Source organism: Bombina bombina, chromosome 2, assembly GCF_027579735.1.
Source record: "Bombina bombina isolate aBomBom1 chromosome 2, aBomBom1.pri, whole genome shotgun sequence".
Classification (NCBI taxonomy): Eukaryota; Metazoa; Chordata; class Amphibia; order Anura; family Bombinatoridae; genus Bombina; species Bombina bombina.
This window is the reverse complement of record NC_069500.1, coordinates 635,022,497-635,046,226: the sequence shown is the minus strand read 5'-3', so window position 1 is coordinate 635,046,226 and position 23,730 is coordinate 635,022,497. Positions and strand designations below refer to the sequence as shown.

Genomic DNA, 23,730 nt, shown 5'->3' with positions numbered 1-23,730 from the left:
TTATTAACCCCTATCCCGCCGCTCCCAGACCCCTACCACCACTAAATAAATGCATTAACCCCTAAACCTCTGGCCTCCCACATCACTACCACTAACTAAACCTATTAACCCCTAAACCGCCAGCCCCCCACACCGCCATAAACTAAATTATGCTATTAACCCCTAAACCTAACAAGCCGCTAACTTTAAATTAAAATTACAACGTTCCTATCTTCAAATAAATTTAAACTTACCTGTAGAATTAAAATAAACTATTTTTAAACTATTAATTAACCTACCCTAACTATTATACTACACTTAAATTAAACTACCAATTAAATTAACTAAATTACATATTAAAAAACCCTAACCCTACTCAAATTATTTAAATATGCTATTTAACCTTATTAAAAATTACTAAATTACAAAAAAAAATAAGCGCTAAGTTACAAAAAAATAAAAAACACTAAATTACGAGAGAAAAAAAACACATTATCAAAAATAAAAAAGAATTACACCTAATCTAATAGCCCTATCAAAATAAAAAAGCCCACCCAAAAAAAAAAAAAAAAAAAAAAAACCTAGCCTACAATAAACTACCAATGGCCCTTAAAAGGGCCTTTTACGGGGCATTGCGGTCTTTTACCTGCACAGACTCTACTACTCTAAAAATAAAACCCACCCAAAAAACCCTTAAATAAACCTAACACTAACCCCCGAAGATCCACTTACAGTTCTTGAAGTCCCGCTTGAAGGATCCATCCAGCCGGCAAGAAGTCTTCATCCGGACGGCCTCTTCCATCTTCATTCATGCGGCAAGAAGTCTTCATCCAGATGGCATCTTCTATCTTTATCCATCCGGCGCGGAGTGTGTCCATCCTGAAGACATCCGGTGCAGAGCTCCTTTTCAATACGGTCACCGCCGTAAACTGGAACTTGAATTCAAGTAACGTCATCCAAGATGGCGTCCCTTGCATTCCTATTGGCTAAAAGGTTCCAATCAGCCAATAGGATTAGAGCTGCTAAAATCCTATTGGCTGTTCCAATCAGGCAATAGAATTTGAGCAGCTCTCATCCTATTGGCTTATTGGAACAGCCAATAGGATGAGAGCTGCTCAAATCCTATTGGCTGATTGGAACATTTCAGCCAATAGGAATGCAGGCGACGCCATCTTGGATGACGTCACTTGCATTCAAGCTCCAGTTTACGACGGCGGCCGTATTGAAGAGGAGCTCTGCGCCGGATGTCTTCAGGATGGACCCGCTCCGCGCCGGATGGATGAAGATAGAAGATGCCGTCTGGATGAAGACTTGGTCGGCTGGATGAAGATGGAAGAGGCCGTCCGGATGAAGACTTCTTGCCGGCTGGATGGATCCTTCAAGCGGGACTTCAAGAACTGTAAGTGCATCGTCGGGGGTTAGTGTTAGGTTTATTTAAGGTTTTTTTTTTGGTGGGTTTTTATTTTAGAGTAGGGTCTGGGCAATGGGGAGCTTAGGTTATTTAGATAGGGTTTTTTTTTGGGGGGGTTGGTTGTGGGGGGTGGGGGTTTACTGTTGGGGGTGTTTGTATTTTTTTTTTACAGGTAAAGCAGCTGATTTCTTTGGGGCAATGCCCCACAAAAGGCCCTTTTAAGGGCCATTGGTAGTTTATTGTAGGCTAGGAGCTTTTTATTTTGGGGGGGCTTTTTATTTTGATAGGGCTATTCGATTAGGTGTAATTCTTTTTTATTTTTGATAATGTGGTTTGTTTGTTCTCGTAATTTAGTGTTTTTTATTTTTTTTAACTTTGCATTTTTTTTTTTTTTTTGTAATTTAGTAATTTTTAATAAGGTTAAATAGTATATTTAAATTATTTGAGTAGGGTTAGTTTTTTTTTAATATGTAATTTAGTTAATTTAATTGGTAGTTTAAGTGTTGTATAGGTTAATTAATAGTTTAAAAATAGTTTATTTTAATTCTACAGGTAAGTTTAAATTTATTTTAAAATAGGGATGTTGTAATTTTAATTTAAAGTTAGCGGCTTGTTAGGTTTAGGGGTTAATAGCTTAATTTAGTTTATGGCGATGTGGGGGACTGGCAGTTTAGGGGTTAATAGGTTTAGTTAATGGTAGTGATGTGGGAGGCCAGAGGTTTAGGGGTTAAAACGTTTATTTAGTGCTGGCGGTGTCTGGGAGTGGCGGAATAGGGGTTAATATGTTTATTTTGTGGCGGCAGGGTCCGGGAGCGGCAAGATAGGGGTTAATAACTTCATTTAGTGGCGGCAGGGTCCGGGAGTGGCGGGATAGGGGTTAATAACTTTATTTAGTGGCGGCGGGGTCCGGGAGCGGCAAGATAGTATAGTATAGTGGCGGCATTTAGTGACAGGGTATAAATAAAGTTGGTAAAAAGCTGAATAGACGCGAGATCGATTAGTTAACAGTCCGATGCTCATCATCCCGTACTTGGTGCGTGGCTTTTTGCCAGCTTTTTTTTTATAAATATGGAGATCATATTCAGGTCTGTGGCCGCGATGTAAGGCAAGCGTATTGGTGCGGTCGAATTCAACAACGTTGGCGGCTTGATAGAAAACCCTCTTTGGCTGGAATGTATTTGCCTCCTCCTGGTGGCCAGGTGTTGTATTTCCCAACAGTAAGGAATGAAGCCGTGGACTATCCAGAAGGAAAGGAATTGATCTGGTAAGCATAAATTATGTTTTTCACACCTTATTCAAAAATGAGAATGGCACACCTGGTCAGTGTATAGTATTACATCAGCACATTATTTATAAAATGTTGTCAGTCCAATACAGTAATACTCGCTCTTAATTTTAAATTAGTTTTGTGAAAAATTCCCCACAAGTATACAGTAAACTCTTGCACATGCTTATTAGGAATGCGTGCCTCAGAAAGTGTGCATATTAAAAGTCTCTGCACAGTTTTATAATGGACATAAGCTGGAGGTTTTTTTTTTTTTTTGTAAAATTACATGCTCTACCGGAACCATGATATTTTCATTTTGACTCTATTTTCCTTTCAATTTTTTTTTTCTAGTGTTGTAATTGTGCAACTTTAAAATTGAAATACTGGTGTTTTCTTCTTTCACATGTTTTCTTTAATTTTTAAATTTGTCTTGCATTTCCTTGAACGCGGTTTGTGCTGTGTTTTGAAGGTGAATGAAATATCTCTCCTTGGCCAAAATCATAAAGATGTTGTTAACGTCTTAAAAGAGTTACCTATTACTGTGACTATGGTTTGTTGCCGCCCAGTTCAACCTCCAGACATTAACTTGGAATCAGGAGAGCAGCATACTTCTGAAGAAGTTATTCACTTAATTGAAAAGGTAAGATATGCATGTGTCTACTCTTATCGCAGTCTATCATAATTAGCATTGATGAAAAAGAGCTTTCGAAGATTTGAATAATTAGCTGTGAAATATCTTTATAAAACACATAAACAGTATATTGTATTCTAATGAACAATACGCAACATCTATGCATATTTATTTTATCTTGTGTTTATGGCATACATGCATGTTATTTATATTTACCAGTCATCCTGATCAGTTTACTATCTGGTGCATGATATATTTAACTTGTTGGTGGAGAGACCATCCTTCAACTTTTCCTGTCCTTAATATTGTGCAGATTTGTTTCCCTTTTAATAGGGGTTAAGAGAATATGAGAAAGAGTGATGGAGAATGTATGTACAAACTAATGGAGATAGGAGGAGAAAGGATCGATACAAGCTATGAGATATCATCTGTAAAGAACATTGGAATGTAAAATATGCACTACCTTCGGGTTTAGCGTTATAGGTTTAACACAGTGTCAGGTTAGCGCCTGAGCGATGTGTTAGTTTTTTGTTTTGTGTTTTTTTTAAACAGAGCGCTCCATTATAGTCTATTGGGAAGTTAGCATGGTCACAATATCCGAATTCCTGAAGTTATAGTGCATCTGTTTTTTCTAGCGTGCGTTTCGCATGCTAACCAGCCCAAAATTGGGAAAAGGGGAACAGTATTTTATGTTTTTATGTTCTGTAGGTTTTGGGATATCATACTCTTGATTAATTCTACCATCTTTCCAGCAGTCACTTGGAATGACAAAAACATTTTACTAAAACTAAAGGGGATCATATGCTCGTTATGTATGTAAATATATATATGCATATCTAACATTGTTCTCCCAAGTATAACAGATGAAACTAACATTTTTTCCCCTTCATGATTGAGATAGATCATACAATATTAAACAACTTTCCAAGTTACTTATTTTATGAAAGTTACTTTATTCTCTTGGTATCCTTTGTTGAAAGAACAGCAATGCACTACTAGGAGCTAGCTGAGCACATCAGGAGAGCAAATTACAAGGGGTGCACCAGGTTGCTTTGTTAAGTAGGTCCGCTACTGCTACAAATAGTAGATGGGTTTCACTGTGTAACATTGCTCTATTTAAAGTAAAACTCACAGTGTTTATTCCAAATTGGGGAGATGCTACCACCCCTCTGAAAGATTGTAAAAAGCATAGTTTGCAGGAATTATAAATAAAGAATGCTAATTAAACTGTTTAATATAGTTTTGAAGTAGTGCATCGAAACATTACTTTGTTTTTTTATATTTAAAAAACGGATGGATGTTTAGGTACAAAAAGTCATTTTTAAATAGGGATACTAAATGGCTACTTAAATGGACACTAAACCCAAATGTTTTCTTTCATCTTCCTTACACGTCACTCTTCATCTGCTGCACCTCTCTGCCAATCCCTTCACTGGCTTCCTCTTGGATTAAACACAAAATTCTCACTCTGACATACAAAGCCATCTACTTCACTGCTCCCCCCTATATCTCAGACCTTGTCTCCAGATAATCTCCCTTCCGCCCCCTTTACTCTGCTCATGACCTCCTACTCTCTTGTTACATACTCACACTCCCATTTACAGGACTTCTCCAGACTGGCTCTCATCATGTGGAACTCTCTGCCTCGCTCCATAAGACTCTTCCCCTAGTTTTGAAAGCGTCAAGCGCTCTCTAAAGACTCTACTGTTCAGGGATGCATACAACCTACACTAACCTTTGTTTATACCAGTTCCTCTCCTCTTTTGCTATCCCCTTAAACCCCCTTAGCCTGTAAGCCTAAGAGTCCAGCTGTTTGTATTTTCTTCATAAATGGAAAGAGTCCACAGCTGCATTCACTACTTTTGGGAATTCAGAACCTGGCCACCAGGAGGAGGCAAAGACACCCCAGCCAAAGGCTTAAATACCTCCCCCACTTCCCTCATCCCCCAGTTATACTTTGCCTTTCGTCCCAGGAGGTTGGCAGAGAAGTGTCAAAAGTTTTCAATAGTCTCTTATGGAGGGTAGTACTCTTTGGCATGGGACTGGAGTTTTAAGTAGTCCTGTCAGTCTCTCAGTGAGAGCATGGGTGAAAGTTAGAGTCCGGAGATGCAGGGAGAGTCTTTCTGCAAAACCATCCCAACTCATATTAACAGCTCCACAAGCAATCAGCGTTGACGAGTTTCGCTGCCTGCTTTCTTCTCTCAAGTCCATGGCAGAAGAGACACTACTATCTGTCACACTTGAAGGGCCGTGTTCCTGTTCCACGGCGTAGATTCCAGTAAGATCGTTTAATTTTTCTTTCATCATGGATGTATTGTAATTGCAACTGTTTATCCGAGAGGGGCTACAACCGTTTGGGGATAACCTTAATATAGGGTCTCAGTGAGACTCCTTTTGTATCTTGGAATCAAGGGTTAATATCTCCTAAGGGGGGTTATTGGACAGGGTTTTTTTTTTTTTTAAATCATGTTTGTTATTTGATTCTGTCTGCTACTGTGTAGTGATACTTAGATTACAAGTTTTGCGTTAGAGGCTAGGCGGTGCTAACGAGCAGTTTTCCCTCACCGCTCACTTACATGCAGTGTTGGTATTACAGGTTTTTACAAACCCGTCGTCAAAAGGCAAGAAGTAAGCATTGATCAAAATTTTGCTCATTACCGCACTCCAATACCAGCGCTGCTTAAGTCAGCGGTGAGCTGGTCGTACGTGCTCGTGCACAATTTCCCCATAGGAATCAACGGGGAGAGCCGGCTGAGAAAAAGTCTAACACCTGCCAAAAAGCAGTGTAAAACTCAGTAACGCAGCCCCATTGATTCCTATGGGGAAATAAAATTTATGTCTACACCTAACACCCTTACTTGAACCCTGAGTCTAAACACCCCTAATCTTACACGTATTAACCCTAATCTGCCACCCCCGACATCGCCGACACCTGCATTATAATTATTAACCCCTAATCTGCCGCTCTGGACATCACCACCACCACCTACATTATATGTATTAACCCCTAATCTGCTGCCCCCAACATCGCCGACACCTACATACTATTTATTAACCCCTAATCTGCCACCCCCATTGTCGCTGCAACCTACCTACATTTATTAACCCCTAATTTGCCGCCCCCAACGTCGCCGCTACTATATTAAAGTTATTAACCCCTAAACCTAAATCTAACCCCCTAACTTAAATATAATTACAATAAATCTAAATAAATATTCCTATCATTAACTAAAGTATTCCTATTTAAAACTAAATACTTACCTATAAAATAAACCCTAAGCTAGCTACAATATAACTAATAGTTACATTGTAGCTATCTTAGGATTTATTTTTATTTTACAGGCAAGTTTGTATTTATTTTAACTAGGTAGAATAGTTATTAATTAGTTATTAACTATTTAATAACTACCTAGCTAAAATAAACACAAAAGTACCTGTAAAATAAAACCTAACCTAAGTTACACTAACACCTAACACTACACAATAATTAAATCAATTAACCAAATGAAATACAATTACCTAAATTAAATTAGCTAAAGTACAAAACCCCCCCACTAAATTACAGAAAATAATAAACTAATTGCAGATATTTAAACTAATTACACCTAATCTAAAAGCCCTATTAAAATAAAAAAAGCCCCCCCAAAATAAAAAACCCCTAACCTAAACTAAACTACCAATAGCCCTTAAAAGGGCCTTTTGCGGGGCATTGCCCCAAAGTAATCAGCTCTTTTACCTGTAAAAAAAAAATGCAAACAACCCCCCAACAGTAAAACCCACCACTCACACAACCAACCCCCCCACTTACATGCAGTGTTGGTATTACAGGTTTTTACAAACCCGTCGTCAAAAGGCAAGAAGTAAGCATTGATCAAAATTTTGCTCATTACCGCACTCCAATACCAGCGCTGCTTAAGTCAGCGGTGAGCTGGTCGTACGTGCTCGTGCACAATTTCCCCATAGGAATCAACGGGGAGAGCCGGCTGAGAAAAAGTCTAACACCTGCCAAAAAGCAGTGTAAAACTCAGTAACGCAGCCCCATTGATTCCTATGGGGAAATAAAATTTATGTCTACACCTAACACCCTTACTTGAACCCTGAGTCTAAACACCCCTAATCTTACACGTATTAACCCTATAATACTAGGGTCATGAAACCCAATAGGGGGCGCTGTAGTGTGTGATATGTAATGAGCCGCCGTACTTCAATAAACAATTATAAGTTAATTGCCAAGTACATATACATAAAAATATATATAAACACACATATATATATATTATTGAAATAATTGCCTATAATATTCAGCAATTGATGTATAGAACCATTAGTAAGGCATATATATCAAAGTCCCAAACCGTGGATGGATCACACCCAGATGGAAAACAGTCCAATATAATCCTGTAGTATGTGTTCTAAATAAACTTGAGGCCGCACTCTAACTTCACCCTCCACAGGTCAGCAAATCTAGGATAAAAAATAAGGAAAGAGGCGCCGTATGTGTGAATCCATAACCATAAGCATCAAAAGAAAGAAGGACAAGTGCAGGGTACTCACAATATATGAAGGCACTCAGATGTGCCTATAGAGGCAGGCTGGTATTCACAGCACACCAGCTAGCTGTATAAGGCACTCCAGAGGATCGTGCGGTAGAATTCAGATGGTCAATCCAGCAGTATAAGGCTCAGGAGCTTTGTTTTTGGTTTGCCTCTAATTTGCCCTTCTGGCTTCAGTGCAAAACACGCTTAATATGTTGGCAGATCATAATTGAGCTTCTATTGGCATTTCAGCATTGTCTGTGTTATTCTAGTGACTTTTTCAATGTTGCAGATTTTACAAAGTAAGAACAAACATCGCTGACACCTGCATTATAATTATTAACCCCTAATCTGCCACTCTGGACATCACCACCACCACCTATATTATATGTATTAACCCCTAATCTGCTGCCCCCAACATCGCCGACACCTACATACTATTTATTAACCCCTAATCTGCCACCCCCATTGTCGCTGCAACCTACCTACATTTATTAACCCCTAATTTGCCGCCCCCAACGTTGCCGCTACTATATTAAAGTTATTAACCCCTAAACCTAAATCTAACCCCCTAACTTAAATATAATTACAATAAATCTAAATAAATATTCCTATCATTAACTAAAGTATTCCTATTTAAAACTAAATACTTACCTATAAAATAAACCCTAAGCTAGCTACAATATAACTAATAGTTACATTGTAGCTATCTTAGGATTTATTTTTATTTTACAGGCAAGTTTGTATTTATTTTAACTAGGTAGAATAGTTATTAATTAGTTATTAACTATTTAATAACTACCTAGCTAAAATAAACACAAAAGTACCTGTAAAATAAAACCTAACCTAAGTTACACTAACACCTAACACTACACAATAATTAAATCAATTAACCAAATTAAATACAATTACCTAAATTAAATTAGCTAAAGTACAAAAAAACCCCACTAAATTACAGAAAATAATAAACTAATTGCAGATATTTAAACTAATTACACCTAATCTAAAAGCCCTATTAAAATAAAAAGCCCCCCCAAAATAAAAAACCCCTAACCTAAACTAAACTACCAATAGCCCTTAAAAGGGCCTTTTGCGGGGCATTGCCCCAAAGTAATCAGCTCTTTTACCTGTAAAAAAAAAATGCAAACAACCCCCCAACAGTAAATCCCACCACTCACACAACCAACCCCCCCAAATAAAATACTGTCTAAAAAAACCTAAGCTCCCCATTGCCCTGAAAAGGGCATTTGGATGGGCAATGCCCTTAAAAGGGCATTTAGCTCTATTGCAGCCCAAAGTCCCTAACCTATAAAAAAAAAAAACCCAACAATACACCCTTAAAAAAACCTAACACTAACCCCCTGAAGATCAACCTACCGGGAGACGTTTTCATCCAAGCTGGGCCGAAGTCCTCAACGAAGCTGGGAGAAGTCTTCATCCAAGCCGGGCGAAGTGGTCCTCCAGACAGGCAGAAGTCTTCATCCACACGGCATCTTCTATCTTCATCCATCCGGCGCGGAGCTGGTCCATCTTCAAGACATCCGACGCGGAGCATCTTCTTCATCCGGAGTCTTCTTACTGAATGAAGGTACCTTTAAGTGACGTCATCCAAGATTGCGTCCCTTAGATTCCGATTGGCTGATAGAAGTCTATCAGCCAATCTGAATTAAGGTAGAACAAATCCTATTGGCTGATGCAATCAGCCAATAGGATTGAGCTTGCATTCTATTGGCTGATTGGAACAGCTAATAGAATGCGAGCTCAATCCTAATGGCTGATTGGATTAGCCAATAGGATTGAACTTCAATCCTATTGGCTGCAATCAGCCAATATGATTTTTTTCTACCTTAATTCCGATTGGCTGATAGAATTCTATCAGCCAATCGGAATCTAAGGGACGCCATCTTGTATGACGTCACTTAAAGGAACTTTCATTCAGAAAAGAAGACTCCGGATGAAGAGGATGCTCCTCGTCGAATGTCTTGAAGATGGACCCGCTCCGCGCCGGATGGATGAAGATAGAAGATGCCGTCTGGATGAAGACTTCTGCCCGTCTGGAGGACCACTTCGCCCGGCTTGGATGAAGACTTCTCCCGGCTTCGTTGAGGACTTCGGCCCGGCTTGGATGGAGACGTCTCCCGGTAAGTCGATCTTCAGGGGTGGGTGTATTGGGTGGGTTTTATATTTAGGTTAGGTACTTTGGGCTGCAATAGAGCTAACTGCCCTTTTAAGGGCAATGCCCATCCAAATGCCCTTTTCAGGGCAATGGGGAGCTTAGGTTTTTTTTAGATAGTATTTTATTTGGGGGGTTGGTTGTGTGGGTGGTAGGTTTACTGTTGGGGGGTTGTTTGTATTTTTATTTTTTTTTACAGGTAAAAGAGTTGATTACTTTGGGGCAATGCCCCGCAAAAGGCCCTTTTAAGGGCCATTGGTAGTTTGGTTTAGGCTAGGGTTTTTTTTTTATTTTGGGGGGCTTTTTTATTTTAATAGGGCTATTAGATTAGGTGTAATTAGTTTAAATATCTGCAATTTGTTTATTATTTTCTGTAATTTAGTGTTGTTTTTGTACTTTAGCTAATTTAATTTAGGTAATTGTATTTAATTTAGTTAATTTATTTAATTATTGTGTAGTGTTATGTGTTAGTGTAACTTAGGTTAGGTTTTATTTTACAGGTACTTTTGTATTTATTTTAGCTAATTAGTGTTTAAATAGTTAATAACTATTTAATAACTATTCTACCTAGTTAAAATAAATATAAACTTGCCTGTAAAATAAATATAAATCCTAAGCTAGCTACAATGTAACTATTAGTTATATTGTAGCTAGCTTAGGGTTTATTTTATAGGTAAGTATTTAGTTTTAAATAGGAATAATTTAGTTAATGATAAGAATATTTATTTAGATTTATTGTAATTATATTTAAGTTAGGAGGTGTTAGGGTTAGACTTAGTTTAAGGGTTAATAACTTTAATATAGTTGTGGCGACGTTGGGGGCGGCAAATTAGGGGTTAATAAATGTAGGTAGGTTGTGGTGACATTGGGGGCGGCAGATTAGGGGTTTATAAATAGTATGTAGGTGTCTGCTATGTTGGGGACAGCAGATTAGGGGTTAATACATATAATGTAGGTGGCGGCGGTTTCCGGAGCGGCATATTAGGGGTTAAAATTTTTATTATAGTGTTTGCAATGCGGGAGGGCCTCGGTTTAGGGGTTAATTGGTAGTTTATGGGTGTTAGTGTACTTTTTAGCACTTTAGTTATGAGTTTTATGTTACAGCGTTGTACCATAAAACTTATAACTACTGACTTTTAAATGCGTTAGGACTCTTGACGGGGTAGGGTCAACCGCTCACTTTTTGGCCTCCCAGGACAGACTCGTAATACCGACGCTATGGAAGTCCCATAGAAAAAAGACTTTACGAAATTTACGTAAGTCGTTTTGCGGTAAGGCCAAAGAAGTGTGCGGTGCCCCTAAACCTTCAAGACTCATAATACCAGCGGGCATAAAAAAGCAGCGTTAGGACCTCTTAACGCTGCTTTTTTACCCTAACACACAACTCATAATCTATCCGTTAGTTAAGTCAGAACCAAGTACCTCAACAGATTTTTGTATCCAGAGAAAACACAGAACTATAAATGTCGGAAGCAGTTGGATCGAATAGATAAAAAAGAAAAAAGGTAGGTGGGGGATACGTCTGGTAATAACCAGACCTCTAATATATGGCAGGTAGCTACGACTAAAGCAGGTGGTGGAGGGTTATAAGTTGGGAGGGGAAATAACTAGGGGAGAGAGAAGAAAAAAAAAAGGGGTCAACGTAGGGAGGGGTTAGTAGCATGGAGGTGAACATAGAGGGAACAGGATTATAGTGAAAGAGTCCACCTTAATCTGAGAAGGTTTCTGTCCAGGGGGACCAGACCTCATGGTAGAAAGCGACTTTATCTAGAGACCTATGGGTATGGCTATAATTCCATCTGTTTGATGTAGTGTACAGTGGAAAGGACCTGTGATGTAGGGGGAGGGTCTTTGTTTTTCCATGATCTGGCAATAGCCAGTTTTGTGGCCATAATGAGATAAATTGTGAGAGCTTCCTTTCCTTATGTTAGTTTTGGAAAATGTAAGTGAAGTAGGGTTATTTCCAGTTTAAAAGTTAAGGCGATATGAAGTAGATTTAAGGTATGAAATAACCATCTCCAAAGGGGACGTATCTTTGGGCAGGACCACCATACATGTAGTGAGGTCCCTATTTGTCCACAGCCTCGTCAACATCCTGGAGAGTGGGTACCATATATCCTGTGCAATGTGGAGGGTATTAAGTGCCACTGTACACGAATTTTGTAGTGTAGCTCCCATAGTGTAGCACAATGGAGAAGTTTTTTAGTTATAAGTATGCACGCATGCCAGGTATCGGTGTCAGCCGTGAAGCCAATCTCTCTCTCCCACACTCTTTGCTGGGAGATTTTATGATGAGTAAGAGGTTCGAGGAGGAGACTATAATGGAAAGATAGGGCGTGTTTAACGTTGTGTCCCCGTACCCACTTTGTCTCCCATTTTGATAAAATTTTGAGGTCTTGTCTGGGATAGCCCAAGATATCAATAAGGAGCTGAGACGGAATTCTTAAAAATGTGAGTAGGTATATCATATTTTGTACATAACTGGGAGTGTGGGATCCATTGACCCTGGTCATAAAATTCTGTAACAAGAGTGGGTGGCAGATTTTGCCATGACCTCAGATGAGAGTCTGGGAGGCAGAAAAGGGCACCGGTCAGGGTGAGAGCTGGATAGGGATGGGGTGCCAGGTCCAGGTTATGCCTAATATGATCCCAGAATTTTAGGGCGTCTAATAGAATTGGTGCTAAGTTAGCTAGCTTTTCCCTATGATTGGAGGGGATCCATGGTAGATCGGACAATGTAAGTCCTGTTGGTAAGGTGGCCGTGTCGGTGTCAATCCAGCGTGGACAGTCAGTCGTAATAGTCCAGCTGATTATGTGTGACAGTCTGGCTGCAGTGTAGTATAGTATAATGTTGGGGAGTGCTAGGCCTCCATGTGAAATTGGTATTTGCAATGTGGTTCTAGAGGTCCTAGGTCGATGATCCTTCCATTCATAATTTGTTATGAGGCTCTGTAATTTGTTCAGTAATGGTCTAGGAATGTTATATGGTATGCACCTAAAGATGGCCTATGGCTGCTATTCTTCCAGTCTAGGAAATTTCTTTAAATTCCCAGGAAAGTAGTAGGTTCTTAAACTCTAAAAGTCTATCCGTATAATTTTTACCAAATTGTGAGTTCTGGATTGGGGCTTAGGTGGGTGCCCAAAACTTTAATGGTTTGAGGGTTTGAAGGTTCCATTGAAAATGGTATTTTCTTTGTAGGAGAAGTTTTCCGGAGGGAATATACTAAATTGTTTGTTGTGTTCCTAATTGACAGGATTTTAGCCTGCGCTGTGTGATGTCTGAATTTGGCAGCTAGTAGCGGGGAGGCTTTGTTACTGTGATGGTAAAAGATTATTTTAAGTTTCTTCAAGGTATTATGAGTCCTTTGTAGCTCTAAGTCCGGAATTCGTTTGGTAATATCAGCAATGTCTTGGGCTATTGAGCTAGAGTATGCGGTATTTAACGTTTGTCAAAGTTTTCTAAGTTGTATGACAAGGGAAGCTAAGGAAGCTAACTGTCTACTACGTTTGTCTGTGTCGAGTGCGATAATAATATCTCAATTAAAGTTTGAGGTTGGTCAATGATATTTAAGAATTCCACTATCCTTTCCTGCATCTCTAGTCTGATAAGAGGATCTGTGACCATATAGTCTTGGAGCCTCCACGAGGAAAGAGAAGGACAGTTAATATGTGGACCTAAGGACAGTGTAAGAGCATCATGCTCTGACCAGGATATCGGTAGTATTTTCGTGTAAGATATATTATCTAATAGTCTGGTGCTAATGAAAAAGTAGTCTATACGAGTAAACAATTTGTGGGCGGGGAATAGAAAGTGTATTCCCTATCTTGTGGGTGGATCACCCTCCAGGGGTCGTATAGATCATTTTGGCTAATTAGTTGTTTGAACGCCTTGGATAGGGGGTGGGTAGCTCTTTCTAGAGTGGATATCTTAGGTCCCCTCCTGTCTAGATCGGGGTCCGAAATCAGATTAAAATCTTCTCTCAAAATCAGCCCACCCTGCTTCACCGCCGACACCGATTTTAGAAGCTTTGTCAAGAATTTGATTTGTTTGGAATTAGGTGCATAGATATTCACTAGGGTAACAAGGTGATTATTGATATATAGCTACCCCCCTAGACCTTGACAGGAATGAGGCTTCTAAAACTATTGAGTATCCCCTAGATGTGGGTGTGGTACCTCTAAACTTATTTTTCTTTAACCAGACTATAAGGGACGTTGGGATAGGGGTCTGAGCAAACGTATGATTCAGCTGAGCTTCTGGTAATGGGGGATAATATATGGTGCTTCAGCAGACTAAAGACACTTAATGTTGGAAAGGCAAAATAAACTATCATGAAATAAGATAACTAAAATGCGATAGATTAAGGGAGGCGGAGGGTGGGAAATGGAACCTCTGTTGTTTACAGATGGTTAGGGATGAATTAAAATGGTAGTAATGATAATAATAATAAGTTGAGTGGAGTGAGGATATATGAGATTCTTGAGTCAATGTAATTTATATATCAGGGAAATAGAATATAAAGAGAGCTATACGTAGGAGGGGCCTGGCGGCAACAAAGTCCCCCTGACATGTAATATGACATAGTAATGTTAAGGAAGGTGATATAAGGTATCCTAGGACTCCATATTGGAGGTAAGGGTTAGAGAAGGTACAGTCTAGAATGTAGACCTGAAAAGTCTCAAATAAAGTTAACTCCCTCTAAATGTCTGAGCATATGATAGATGCTACAAAAGTTCATATTTATGTTAGACACTGTAGTACAGAGGTGAGATAGGAACCTGTCGCCAGGGAATACCAATAATCACTATTACCTATTTAAACATCAGGGTAGATATATTCTGATTAGAGTAGTTAGAGGGAAAAAATAAGGTCAATAAGGTATTTGGGAGGTAAGTATACTATATTTGAGGTAGAAAGTTCAAGGGAGAGTCTATTATGAGTGGGGGGGAGAGTTAGTTCCGCTCTGGGTATTATGTATATGTATTGTCTCTTAACAACTTACTAAGTATGCCAGTGTTCACAAAGTATAAAAAAATATTGTAACTAGGGTCTAACATGACCAACATATGTGAAGGAATATTTCAATAGTATACCTTCATCAACAGTCTTATCTATTGTCTTCTAAGTTTAAGTGAGGGACAAATAGAAATTTATAGTATATATGTTCCCACAACAATCAACGCCATTACATGAGAGACATAAGGGTATAAATAATAGGCCTAAATTCAGTGAGGTTGTTGAATTCTTAATCTATGGTTGACATACGAATTGGAGCGGGTGAGTAATGTAAGGGGCGTTCTTGTTACTTCAGAAGGACTAATATTATACAGTGTTGATATGTTTAACCTCCGTCATTACCTGCTTATGGAAGTTTTGGAGTAGAGGAGCTGTAAGAAGTGTCCCAATGTAGAGTGTACTATATTCTATATCTCACATGAGAAGCAAATGTAATAAGAAATAAGTGGGCAGATAACAATATGGGCCTATATATAGTGAATCCTCTACTTTGCAGGGGGATTTAACATGGTTTTCTGTATACAAGGTTTACTAACCGATATTAATCAAGTAAACCAGAAATAAACAACAACAACATCAATGTTACACAGTATGGGGTATACCCCAGCAAATCAAACCTGTCCGTTGGTTACAACTATGGGAGAGTAATGAGCAGCAATTGCAGCAATGAGTAAGATAAGTACCCGCTTGTAAGCTCATACTTTCCATAGGTTGTGTGGTCCATCAGTTGTTGTGAACTCTCCAGGGGGTCCCTTTAGGAGGGGATAGAGCTATATGAGACTTAAGAGGGTAAGATGTGTACCCGTATGTGAGCTCATACCAACTCCCCGGGAAGATTAGTCAAAGAATCTTAGGGTAGAGAAAGTTATATGACGTTAAGGTGGGGCCTTGGTGTCCAGGATTTCTTTTCTTTTGGCTTGTGTGGTAGATCTTCTAGGCAGAGGCTGCCACTCAGGTGTAGCAGCATTTAGAGTCCTTAGCTGTTCCGGAGGTTGGTGGTTATGGTCAGTTGTTTTGGTGAATCCAAGTGATTGCAGCATCTTCATGCCTTGATCAAGCGTAGAGATAACATAGGATTGATCGTCATGGGGAATCCCCATTTGTACTTTATATTATGGCGACAAAGGTTTTACGTGAGCTGTTGGAATGTTCTATGTTTAGCTAATGTGTGTGGTGAAAGATCTGGGAATATTTGTATTGTGTCGCATGGTGCTGTCAGGTTATTCAGGAAGGAGGCTCTTAGGACTTTTTCTTTGAATGTAAAACAATATAATCTGATGATAATGTCTCTTGGTATGTCCAATGATGAATTTCATGGGTGTAAGGCTCTATGTGCTCTATCTGTTAGAGATTCCTGTTGCGTAGAAGAGCCAAGTAGCTCAGTGAAAAGTTTGGACAGGTAATTGTGTAAATCAGTCGAACTGACATCCTCAGGTACCCCTCTAATGAGAAGCTTGTTGCGCCGGGACCTGTCTTCTAAGTCAGCGAGCTTAGCTTCTAGATCTGAAATCTGCTCTGCTAAATTTTGAGAGTATACAAGAAGGTTGGTATTATCCACATTGAGGTCCTCATGCTTATGTTCAAGCGTCTCAGTGTGGTCCCCGAGAGAAGTGATATCTCTCTTCAACTCACTTACTGATTGTCTAAGGTCCTGTTTGAGGGACGTGTAATGGGTATCCATCTTTAATGGAATCAAGGATGGCAGATTGGGAGAGACTACGTTGTTCTTTAGAGGAGGTAGTAAGTTTAGAGACCTCGCCATATGAGGAGATGGCATCTCTGGGATCTTCTTCCGATCCCTCAGGGTCAGAAAGGAGTTTACTATGAAAATGATCATTTAAAGTCCTTTTAGGCTGATCCTGGTGCTTCTGCTTTTTCTACATACTGTGAGCCATCAGGATCAAGAATAGTGGGACCCCAAAGGAAATGGAAAAATAACAGGGACACTGCACAAAAAGACTGTAGGTGTGTCCTGAGCAAGGAGTATTCCTTAATTATAAGTGGGTCAGGGGGGATGTGACGCCTAGCTCTCCTACATCTGTGCGTTTAGCTCTGCATATTAAGTATTGTTACCTCCAGTATGAGGATAGAATTCAGGAAATGAGGAGGGCATAGCTAGTGTAGGGGTCTCCCAGTAATGAGACGCACAACCACCCAAAAAGGAGATTCAGAGAGTGTCGTCTAATTCACAGTCTCCCTCCAGGGGAGTTGCCCCCTATAGGTGAAGTGGGTAAAGGGGAGGGGGGTATGACCCACAGGTATAAGAACCCTGCAGGAAAGGGAAGAGGGGGCTGTGCTGTAGAACTAGTAGGGTAACTCTCTAGTAGAATCAAAGTACAGATGTCCAGCCCTATAACAGTGCCACTAGGTTGTTTAAGTCTCTGTGTAATGTGATCTTATGAGAGGTGATAAATGTGCTCTGTTATAGACTAGGGCCTACTCCGGGGAGGTTTGTGACTGAGGCATAAAACAGCTAGAGAATAATGTCACCCAGTGGTCTTGGAATTTTGCATAGTCTTTTACTAAAGTTCCTGGTCTGGTATGCTTTATATGGGAATGGAGATATGCTGGTTATAGGGATGAGATTACTTCTTTTATTCAAATTTATGGCTACGTGGTGCTTAGTGTAGTCTGTGTCTCCTCAGCCCTTATAGATTGTTTTGCTTGGTATCCCCAGGCCCCACAGTATGACGCTGCAGGCCCCGCTTAGTTCTACAGATAAATAATGTAACTAGTATCCCTTGAATACTTAGGGATTGCTTTACTGAGTGTCCCCAGGTTCTAAAGTATAAACCTTCAGACTAGACTTCTATCTAGAGTTGAGATGAAGTGTGTGTTTTATATAGACCACAGTATTGACTTACGTGTGTGCTGATCAAGATAACGGATGACCATATTATTTCCCTTCTGCAGGCCTCAGCAGGCCCCAACGGATGTTGCGGTTAGGTGGTGAAGGGCCTGGGATGCTGTTCGGTTGCCTTTGACACTAGAGCTCCGTAGTATGTAGGGAATCCTGTCTGAACCTTGAGGTGTAATGACTCGCGTGGAGTAGGACTGAGGTGAGATAGTGCAGCTTTCACCACCTGCAGGTAACTTCTAAAACGGCGTCTGTTCACGGGCTTACTCTGAAGGGCCTGGGAGGTGTCTCTATTTGGGAGCGCTTTCATGCTTGTTAACCTCTGCTTACTCCCCGTTGATCTGTGAGGTCCGATCAACCAGGGGATAATGGCCAGATCAGCAATGGCCGATATTGGCTGTGAGTTACTTCTCTTTTGCATGGAGTCCTCTGAGAATGTTCCTGTGTAATATCCACCTCTGTGAGTGAGCCTATGTAGGATCTCGGCGTCCAATGGGTTTGGGGATAGTATAGGGCCACCAGGGGCTATTAGGGGGTAACTTTTATTGTCCATTGGGGCTATTAAAAGTATTTTAAATACTGATCATTGCGGGAGCTCTGCTCCTTAGCGACCACTCCACTCTGCTGTTAGCTCCGCCTCCATTGGTCCATTTTTTAATCAATATCCCAGTTATGGAGGATTCTGATTTTGTGGAGACGGATGTCTCTGATTCAGATTCTACTTTTTACGAAGAATATGAATTGGCCCGGGTGATACATGCACATCAATTATGTTCCGAATGCCGTTTTAGAGTACTCTGTTCCTCGAGATCGGGGAATCAGGAGCCGGCTGAGCTATCCCCCTCTGGAAATTCCATTTCCCACAAGGCGAGTTCCTTACCACCAACTCTTACTACGCATGTAGGTAACTCAAATGCTGCTTATCTTTCTATGGAGAGTGGCCTGTTCCCACCGGAGGTTACGACACGGTTCCGCATTGTCATATCTTTAGTGCTGGCGCATCTGCACCTCCAACCTCCCGGGAGTGTGCTTACGATATTGTCTGTGTTCTTTTAACTGTGGCTCGTCAGGCGTGGGATCGCCTGGTCCAGTTCAGCCCTCTGGGGGAACGACTGCCCCTGAGGCCTCAGGGGATCAACCTTCGGGGCCGGCGTCTTCATTTGTCCTGGCGGAGGTATGTTGTGCCTTTCATTATAGACTGTCGCGCCTTTGTGTTCTACTGAGGCACGTTTTGGCATTCTTGGAGGATCCCATTCTTAATGGGGGGATTTCTCAGTCTTCCTCTTCGACTAGATTGCATAATTAGACATAAGGGGATGATAATCTTTTTATAGTCTTTGTTATTTGAGTATCCGTTTCCAGTTCTGAGCTTGAAAGATTCTTCTTCCTGGGCGATAACCTACGGGTTTCCTGATCTTTTATTTAATCCGGTGAGGATAGATTTTCTTTGGTTTATTAAAGCTCATGTTGTCGTAATGTTTCCTTCAGAAAATTTCTTCTCTGGAATTGATACTCACGATTTTGCGGTCGCTCTGTTTACTTTTACAAAAGTTTGTTCAAGAGTGAGAACATACTAGTCCTATGTTTGTCTGTTGTCTATCCTTCCATCTTGGGGGAGACTCTATGTGGCCTTGACAGTGCTGAGGCCCTTGGTTTGAAGCTGGTCCTGACTGGGTACAAATCCTTCTGTCTTTGAGGTCTAGTTCAGACATGTGGAACCTTTTATGCCTGGCTGGTCAGGTTAGGGCGTCTTGTGCTCACAATATGACTTTTGTTGTTTTCCTTGTTATATTTTACAAGTTTCAGCTAACATCCTGAGAGGACTTGATGGTCCCTTGTTTGTTTAGGGGTATGGAGGATGGTTCAGTCCTCATTTGCCTGTCAATCTAGTTGGCCGGGTCTCTGTTGAGATCCGCTGTGACATGCGCTGTTGTTGTTGATTTTTGCGGCGACTAGAGTTTTCCTTCCCGTTGTGGGTTGGAGGTTAAAAATTGAGAACTTAGGTCCTTCATGCCCCTGGTTCTTGGCGGTCTTGCCTTTTTAAGGTCTATTTGTGAGTGTCCTTTTAGGACACTCGAGTCGAGACTTCTGGACTTTGTCCGCGTTTCTGGTGGCTTTGAGCTAGGTAGCATGGCCGAGCGGTCTAAGGTGCTGGATAAGGCCCTTCGGAGGCGTGGGTTCAGATCCCACTGCTGCCATATTCTTCATTTTTTTAGGAAGTGAGGCCCGTGCGACTTTGTCTACTTCCGAGAGTTAGTCGTCTCCATGTCGGGGACGATAGGCGGTGCTGTCTCCTTTTTCAAGCCTTTGCTTAGGGGATGTTTCTACCAGGATTCAGGATGCTCAGCATTCTTCTTCCTTGGGTGTGGTCCTCCGGAAGGTTAGTCTGAAAGGATTATGGAGACTAGCCTTTTTCTACTCTCTCTTTCAGGTGACTCTGTTCTCGTTATCATTCCCTTAGTCTTGGACTTTGTGCGAGTTGTCCTTGGGGCCTGGAGCTCTAGAGTTATGGCGTGACTTTGTCGTGGCCTAGCACCGTGTTTGGGGGGTGTTGACCTCCTGCTAAGGGTGTTCTCTTCCCTTTGGGCTGGGATTTGCGAATGAGTCCTGTACCCGTTCTCCGGGTTAGCCCGATCATTGTCCCCTGTGAGGTCTGTTTTTCTTCAGATGGGGTATCTTGTGTTCCCTGAGGGTGTCGTTTGTTTTAAGGCGATCTGGGTCCCGAGTCTAGGGCCCCCAGGATTAGTTCCGGCCTAGAAAGCCATAGGCTTGGAGTTTGAATCCTGCTGTGGCAGTTTTCTTTAGAGACTTATGATCCTGCTGACTGGTTCGGGACGCCCCAGTTTTTTCAGGGAGACTATGTTTGGACATAGGGGCTAGCTCATTGAGCTTGCAAGCAGGAATGCCAGGGTTCATATACACCTTCAGGTCCTGGTTTCAAACTTTAAGGCCTGACTTTTCCTTCGGACGGAGTGTGCTCCTTTTCATGGGTGGTTTTCTTTGTGGATTCAGCATTTGGTCCGTGTTTTGATCAGTCTATGGTGTCATGTCTTGGGGTATGTGCACTGTTCTTATCTGTGCCCTCCCCTTTAGAGGGGGTAGCTTGTCTTCCTTAAAAGCTCGGGTTTCCTATCTCTGGAAGATCATTGTCCTGCCCTGTGTGTAGGAGGTTCGAACAGGTGGCTTTTGTTTCTGTGAGGGACAGCAGTCTGCTGCTCTGTGGAATGCTCTGTTCGAACTGTTGGAAGTTGAAGAGAGTTGTGACAGGTCTTTCTAAGGATCTATTGCACTTTCTTTGTTCCAGGTCCTCGGGGGTTCTCCTTGGGTGTGCCTTATTGGAGGAGCAGATTGGGTTGGCACCCGAGCTCTGTTGGGGTGGGTGAGTCCCCCCATTATTTCCTGTCCCTGAGGGCCTGTGGTTGGGGTCTTTCTGTTCCATCAGTCATTTCTGTCGCTTGGGCTGGTCTGGTGTTTGGAGCAGGATCTGTGATCTGTTGCTCTGCTAATTGTTCTTAGGTCATTTGAGGTGCAGTGATGTTTTTTCTCCATGTTCAAAGATCTGTGGGAAGGACTGGTGACTCTTGGATAGCCTGCGACGTTATCCACTGCTTGGTGGATGCTTAGCCTATTTCAGCTGCTCCTTACTTGCACTGCAAGTATTCAAGTTTCTGCGTCATTTTCGATGATGGCAGTGTGCAGTGTTTTGTCTTTTGTCTCTGTGGGGTTGTACGTCAGATGTTCACCTTTCTGAGCTTGCTGCACAAGGTTCTGAGGTTCTTTTCTGAAAATTTAGATATTCAGAGCTATCTTTTTACGACTCTGGGGACCTTCGTCTTCAGTCGTCTTAACTAGAGGTGGTTGCACTGTGTTAGGGGAAGATTCTCTTCTCTGTTCAGACTCCCGGCCTTAGTCCGTAGTTTCTGTATCTCTAAGGGCTGGGCGTTGCCTCCCCCTGTTTCTACAAGACTGGTTGGGTCTCTGTTAGCCTGACTCAGTTTCTCTGGTTTTTGCTCTGTTTACGGACTTGTTGTGCCCTTTTTTAGTTTTTTTTTCTGGAGTTCCTTATGCTTGTTTTCTCTGTGTCTTTTCTTCTTTGTGGAAGAATACGGAGGCTGCTGGCTATCTGCAGATCAGTGTCCTCGGGCCTTTTTCTTTTTTTTTTCAAAAGTTGTTCTCGGCTTCGGATGGAGCAGGATTTTGTTAGGTAGAGGTTTTTCAGGCCTGGTGCCCTCAGAATGGGCTGCCTCTTGTACCCTCCCGCTTTAGCATTCAGTGTCCTCTATAGCTTGGGTATTGTTTTCCCAAAAGTAATGAATGCAGCTGTGGACTCTTTCCATTTATGAAGAAAAACTTAAATTATGCTTACCTGATAATTTTCTTTTCTTCAGATGGAAAGAGTCCACAGCTCCCCGCCCGTATTTTTGTGGGGCCTCTGTTATTTTGTCCTTCTCACACATTTTCACCCCCCTGATATTTCTTCTACTGTTCCTTGTTCCCTCGGCAGAATGACTGGGGGATGAGGGAAGTGGGGGAGGTATTTAAGCCTTTGGCTGAGGTGTCTTTGCTTCCTCATGGTGGCCAGGTTCTGAATTCCCAAAAGTAATGAATGCAGCTGTGGACTCTTTATTTCTGAAGAAAATACAATTATCAGGTTAGCGTAATTTAAGTTATCACCTTCTTAAGAGCTGACTTCAACAGTGCGACTCGCTTTCTACCCGTTTGATCCCTATAAATATTTTTAACTTTTAATATTTTTCTTGAGGTTTCAAAAACAAAATTTTGTTACAGACAGTTAAAGGTAAAGTATGATAAGAGCATACAAGAAAATAAAGCTCAATACAACACAATATGCACGGTTTCAGGATTCAAGATAGTGTCTGCAAATTAAATTAACCACCTGACATAAAACCTCAGTTTTACATTTTAAGATTTTAAAATTATAAAACAAAATATAACATTATAAAAATCCCCTATTGGACATAAGGCCACTCTTGGTCCTGTGTACTGTTTATGTAACTTAGAGAAGGGGCCACTCTTGGGCTCTAATTATAACGAAACAACCTTATCTTGACAGTGAACTAGATAACCACAGTAGTAAGATTAACATGTCTAGCTCAGTTAACAATGTTATGCTAAGTACTTTAACAGCACAGTACGTTGATCTGACCTAACTCAAGAAAGGGTATAGAAAGACATTCTGGAATTCAATGGGGCTCAACTATGGTAACTTTGCATCTCAGTCAAGGTTAGTATTATAAATAAACCATCCTGCACAGTTATTAAGAAGCACTGCTGGATCAGAGACTTTGCTATATGTGGCATAGTATGGGTTATACTGTGCATATCTCTATAGCAATATGTATGTATATGGTGAAACACTCACTTATAAAACAATAGTGGCCTAAGCATAATGGAGCAAACTTCTAATTATAGCTAGTCAGGGCAACCTTTCCTTCAATTAAATTGCAAGACCTAAACATGCATGGTGAGTCTCTAAAACAGAGGCATTATTTGGTGAAACAAGTCTGTGCGATTTCACCTAGCAGTTTCTTTGGATAAACTGAACAACAGACCTCTTTCAGGTGTAAAACCCTAAGTCAGTAGTCCCCAAGGCAGAACATACAGTGATCTGAGATGTCATCGCAGAAAATGCAGCATGTCTGCAGAAAGAACAGGAACTGTTAGCACTTTATCTTTTCAGAGCTGCTCCTCATTAGGCTGTTCATTTTAAACAGAGCTGTTCTCTGGCTGCATTGTATAAGTTTTCCTTAACACAGTGCATCCAGAGCAAAGTGCTGTTTGAAGACAACAGTCAAATATGCAGTAGTGCTGCAAAGCAGCAGTGCATTGATTGTTGTCT

General features: G+C 41.0%; 1 protein-coding gene across 1 annotated transcript in view; it reads left to right on the top strand.

Moving 5' to 3' along the window:
- Positions 1-23,730, top strand: part of MPDZ (multiple PDZ domain crumbs cell polarity complex component) — a 754,223-nt gene that overhangs the window by 408,338 nt on the left and 322,155 nt on the right. Inside the window, exon 15 of the mRNA XM_053699987.1 lies at positions 3,127-3,297. Within this exon, the coding sequence (XP_053555962.1) occupies positions 3,127-3,297 (171 nt within the window). The remainder of the gene's footprint in view (positions 1-3,126; positions 3,298-23,730) is intronic.